Here is a 4421-nt window from a genome sequence, read left to right as displayed (position 1 = left end):
CTCACGCTCTCCGCCGCGCCGCACCGTCCCGCCCGCGCGCGTCCCGCCGCGGTGATGTCATCGCATCCCGCCGCCAGCGGCCGCCCGCCGCCGTGTCTGTGTGTATCGGGCCCCCCCCCCCACCGGCGCTCCGGCCCGGCCCGCCAGCCGCGCATGCGCCCTCTGCGCCGGTGAAGGCATTGCCCTCACCTTTCCCGCCTGGCAGGGCCTGAGGGGACGACGAGGTCCCTCAGCCTCGAGCCCTGTCGGCACCGGTGGGGGGGCTGGAAAAAGGGAGAAGATCGAGTATGTGCAGCAGCAGGGCCAGGGAGAGGATTCTGCCCCTCTGCTCCGCTCTGGTGAGACATACACACACCTCTCCAGTGCTGCCTCTGGGGCCACCAACAGCAGAAGGACATGGAGCTGTTGGAGCGGGGCCAGAGGAGGCCCCAAAGATGCTGGGAGGGCTGGAGCCCCTCTGCTGGGAGGACAGGCTGAGGGAGTTGGGGGGGTTCAGCCTGGAGAAGAGACGGCTCTGGGGAGACCTTAGAGTTCCTTCCAGTCCCTAAAGGGAGCCTAAAGCTGGAGAGGGACTTTCTCCAAGGGCATGTAGCAATAGGATGAGGAGTAATAGCTTCAAACCAGAAGAGGGTAGATTAGATCTCAGAGATAATTTTTTCACTCAGGGGGTGGTGAGAGCCTGGCCCAGGTTGCCCCGAGAAGCTGTGGCTGCCCCATCCCTGGAGGGGTTCAAGGCCAGGTTGGAGGGGGCTTGGACAACCTGGTCTGGTGGGTTGCCCAGGGCAGGAGGTGGAACGAGATGAGCTTTAAGGTCCCTTCCAACCCAAACCACTCTGTGATTCTATAAAAACAAGACCTAATCCTGGGGTTTAACAGTGGTGAGGCCACTGTTGGCAGTGTACTTGGAGAATGGCAGGGCTGATGTTGAGATCCTTTTCATGGGATCTGAGGCCTGGAAAACACAACTTGTGAGGAAATATTGGACAAGCTGAATCTGTTTCGCCAAAAGAGAAGACAGAAGGGGATGTGGTAAAAGTGTTTAAGCATGTAAAAGCATGGTTGTGAAGAGAAAGAGAATAATTGATTTCCCCCCGTATGACAGGAATGATGAGAAGTATGAGGCCTCAACTGTAACCAGGACAATTTAGGTTGTAACCAGGACATTAAAAATAATGCAAGGATTGGAATAGATGGCTTGGGAGATCATACATGTTTCAGTTGAAGCAGTCTCCAGGAACTGCCATGTGAATATCTCCCAGAAATGCCATGTATACTTCACTCTGGTTTGGAGCAGAGAGCTGAGCCAGGTGGCTCCTAAAGGTCCCCTCCAAGTCCCTTACGCTGTCATTGTTTGATAACGAGCTTCTTGATTATTTATCAGTCTTGAGTTTCCACAAGTGCCTTTTTGGTCTGCGGCTGAGCTGAACACCGTGGTACTCGTGGGCCCCACATCAAATCCTGATATTCCAGTTTGGTGCCACATCAGATAACACATCAGAAGAATGTCATTTTATAACCCATTTCCTCAGATATTAATAGCTGCACTAAAAGAAGTAGGAAAATAGGTCTATAATGCCTGCAGAGGTTAAAATACTTCAGGGTACTTTGTGCAAGGTGTTATGAAACAATTAATTAGAACACTCAGAAAGTCATATTTGGGTACTAGGAAAGCAAATGTTTGCCATTTTGAAATCCAAACACAGGGTATTTTAACCCAATTATAAGCAAGTTGTTGCTCATTTCCCCTCCTCCCCCTCTTACTTAAATCCACAGAGCTGTTATTATGGAAAAGGAAGGATAATCATTGCATGCAGGTTTTAGATGCACTTAACTCTCTCATATGCAGCTTAAAATGTTCACATGTGATAAAAACAATTAGAAGAATAAGTCAAAATAGAAGCCTATCTAAATAAAACTACTGTAAATCTGTTTATTCTGAAAATGTATAAATGAGATGCATTAGAGTAAGGAAAATTAAGGCTTATCCAAGTTGGGCAGTGATTTATAAAACTAAAATGTAGAAATGGCAAAAAATTGTAGTAAACAGCAGACAGATAACTTCACTTGCTAGAAATACCTGTTAGAAACCACTGTTTGTGTTGCTGGACAACTGCTCTCATGCCGACAATTTAACAGGAAGAGATTTCCATTTGCAGATCTCATTGAGAAGTCATGTGTTGAACATGACCTTCTAACATTCATTCCTTTGTGTCTGAAAGACCAGCTCCAAACAGATTTGTGAAAGACTGTATGCAATTTGGCTTGAGGGAATGGGAGGGGGGGAACTCAGAAAGATCAGCACATAAAAAACTTTTTATATAGCATGACTTGTATTCTGATTTAAAAATAGCTTCGCTGATACTCTCTTTTTACTTACAAGTTGCAATAGTGATGCATTTGCTAGGCGTTTAGTTAAATATATTGAGGAAACATGAGAGCCTCTCACTTTTTTCTTTTTTCCCTGCATCCGTACCAGAATCATCTTGAATTCTATTATATGACTGATTAACTGCTTGCTGGGAAGTGTCTGGATTGTATTTTGACACAGGCTAACGACCAAGAGAAGAATACAATTTCCTATGCTTTCCCTCTTGCTGAGCTTCAGATTTTTTTCCTAATATATAGGATATAATGACTTTTTGGTTTTGCTTGCTCTGTTGTTCCAGTTATTTGTATTTCTTCCTCCTCTTATCTTCAGTCATCTTGGCATATGAACGTATTGTTAATAAACTTGGGGTTTTGTGCATCTACGTTGAATTTGTTATTTGGAGGCTATTGCAGTTGTTTAGACACTGAAATGTATAATCTGATACACTTGTCAACCATTGAGCTATGGAGCAAAGAGGGGTTTTGGGGTGTTAGGATTGCATTAGACAAAGAAGACAAAGCATTTCGGTACTATTTCAGAAACCAATCAAATCTTATTTCTGTTTTGATTGCTTATAGGATTTGCTTTGTCTACACATGCCACAAGTAGCACGACTTAATTCACATTTTGTATATGTGATTTATATAAATACTGATGGGAAATTTGACATTTAAACCAATAAAAGGTATTAGACTTAACTCACTATTAGATTTTTTAATAGAAAGACATTTCTTATATGGGCAGGAAATTGCAATAACACATTTACTGATTTATTGCAATATTTTACTCCCAGATCTTCAAAATGAACTGTCGTAGCTCTTCACAGTTAATCGAATTTGAGGTTAACTGGGGAGCAGAGCATCGCTACCGCCACGGAAGAGACAGGAGAACGCAGCAGACAACCTCCATTAATTGAGGGCTTGGCTTAAACCTGGCAACAATTGTGTTTCTGGAAACCCAGGTAGGTTCATCTCACTTATTTTTGTTTAAAAGAGGCGTTCCAGAAATACACTAATATTGAAAGGAGAAATAACAAACCTAACAGCAGCCTTACGTAGCTCTTGATTAATCCAGCAAGAATGATTAATTTGACCTGAGTGGGCTCGGGAGGAGAGCAATCCCACTTTCACGTGACAACTCTTAGGAATGGTGTTCCTGGGGAGGCCCCCCCTCTGCACATTTACTCCCTGTATTTTTAGTTCGAGTGGTCAATGAGGCTAAATGAGAATGACCTCCCTCCACTTTCTGCCCACACTCTTCCCTTTGCAGCCCAGGATCCCATTGGCCTCTTGGCCACAAGGACACATTGCCGGCTCATGGAGAGTTTGCCATCCACTAGGACTCAGAATCACAGAATCTTGTCCAACCACCAACACAACAAACAAGGAGCATCATCACTAAACCATACCTCCCAGCACTTCATCAACCCGTCTTTTGAACACCTCCAGGGATGGTGCCTCAACCACCTCCTTGGGCAGCCCATTCCAATGGCTGATAACCCTTTCAGTGAAAAAATTTTTCCTAATATCCAGCCTGAACCTCCCCTGGCACAACTTGAGGCCATTTCCTCTTGTCCTGTCGCCTGTGACTTGAGAAAAGAGACCGACCCCCATCTCTCTACACCCTCCTTTCAGGGAGTTGTAGAGAGCAAGAAGGTCTCCCCTCAGCCTCCTCTTCTCCAGGCTGAATAACCCCAGCTCCCCCAGCCTCTCCTCATAAGACTTATTCTCCAGACCCCTCACCATCTTTGTTGCCCTTCTCTGGACCCGCTCCAGCACCTCTATATCTTTTTTATGGTAGGGGCCCCAAAACACCCCAGGTCCTTTTCTGCCCGGCAGCTCTCCAGCCACTCTGCCCCCAGCCTGTAGCGCTGCCTTGGTTTTTTGTGACCCAAGGGCAGTACTTGGCACTTTGCCTTGTTGAACCTCATCCCAGATCCTTCTCCTCAGTAGCGCTTCCCAGAAAATCCCTTGTCCAACCATCTACCCTACTCTACAAGGGATTGGGAAGAGGATAAACTCCCTCATCCCCAACCAGCCCCAGGGGCCGGGCG

The 4421-nt window shown here is 46.1% G+C and overlaps 1 protein-coding gene across 1 annotated transcript in view; it reads right to left on the bottom strand.

Annotated features, from left to right (window-relative positions):
* The window catches only part of SCAPER (S-phase cyclin A-associated protein in the ER), a 183964-nt gene extending 183903 nt beyond the window's left edge, over positions 1 to 61 (bottom strand). The window contains exon 1 of the mRNA XM_014944728.1: positions 6 to 61. Coding sequence (XP_014800214.1) covers positions 6 to 61 — 56 coding nt within the window. The remainder of the gene's footprint in view (positions 1 to 5) is intronic.
* Positions 62 to 4421: the final 4360 nt, after the last annotated feature.

This window comes from Calidris pugnax, unplaced genomic scaffold (genome assembly GCF_001431845.1).
Source record: "Calidris pugnax isolate Ruff unplaced genomic scaffold, ASM143184v1 scaffold70, whole genome shotgun sequence".
Taxonomy (NCBI): domain Eukaryota; kingdom Metazoa; phylum Chordata; class Aves; order Charadriiformes; family Scolopacidae; genus Calidris; species Calidris pugnax.
This window is presented reverse-complemented; position numbering and strand designations above follow the sequence as displayed.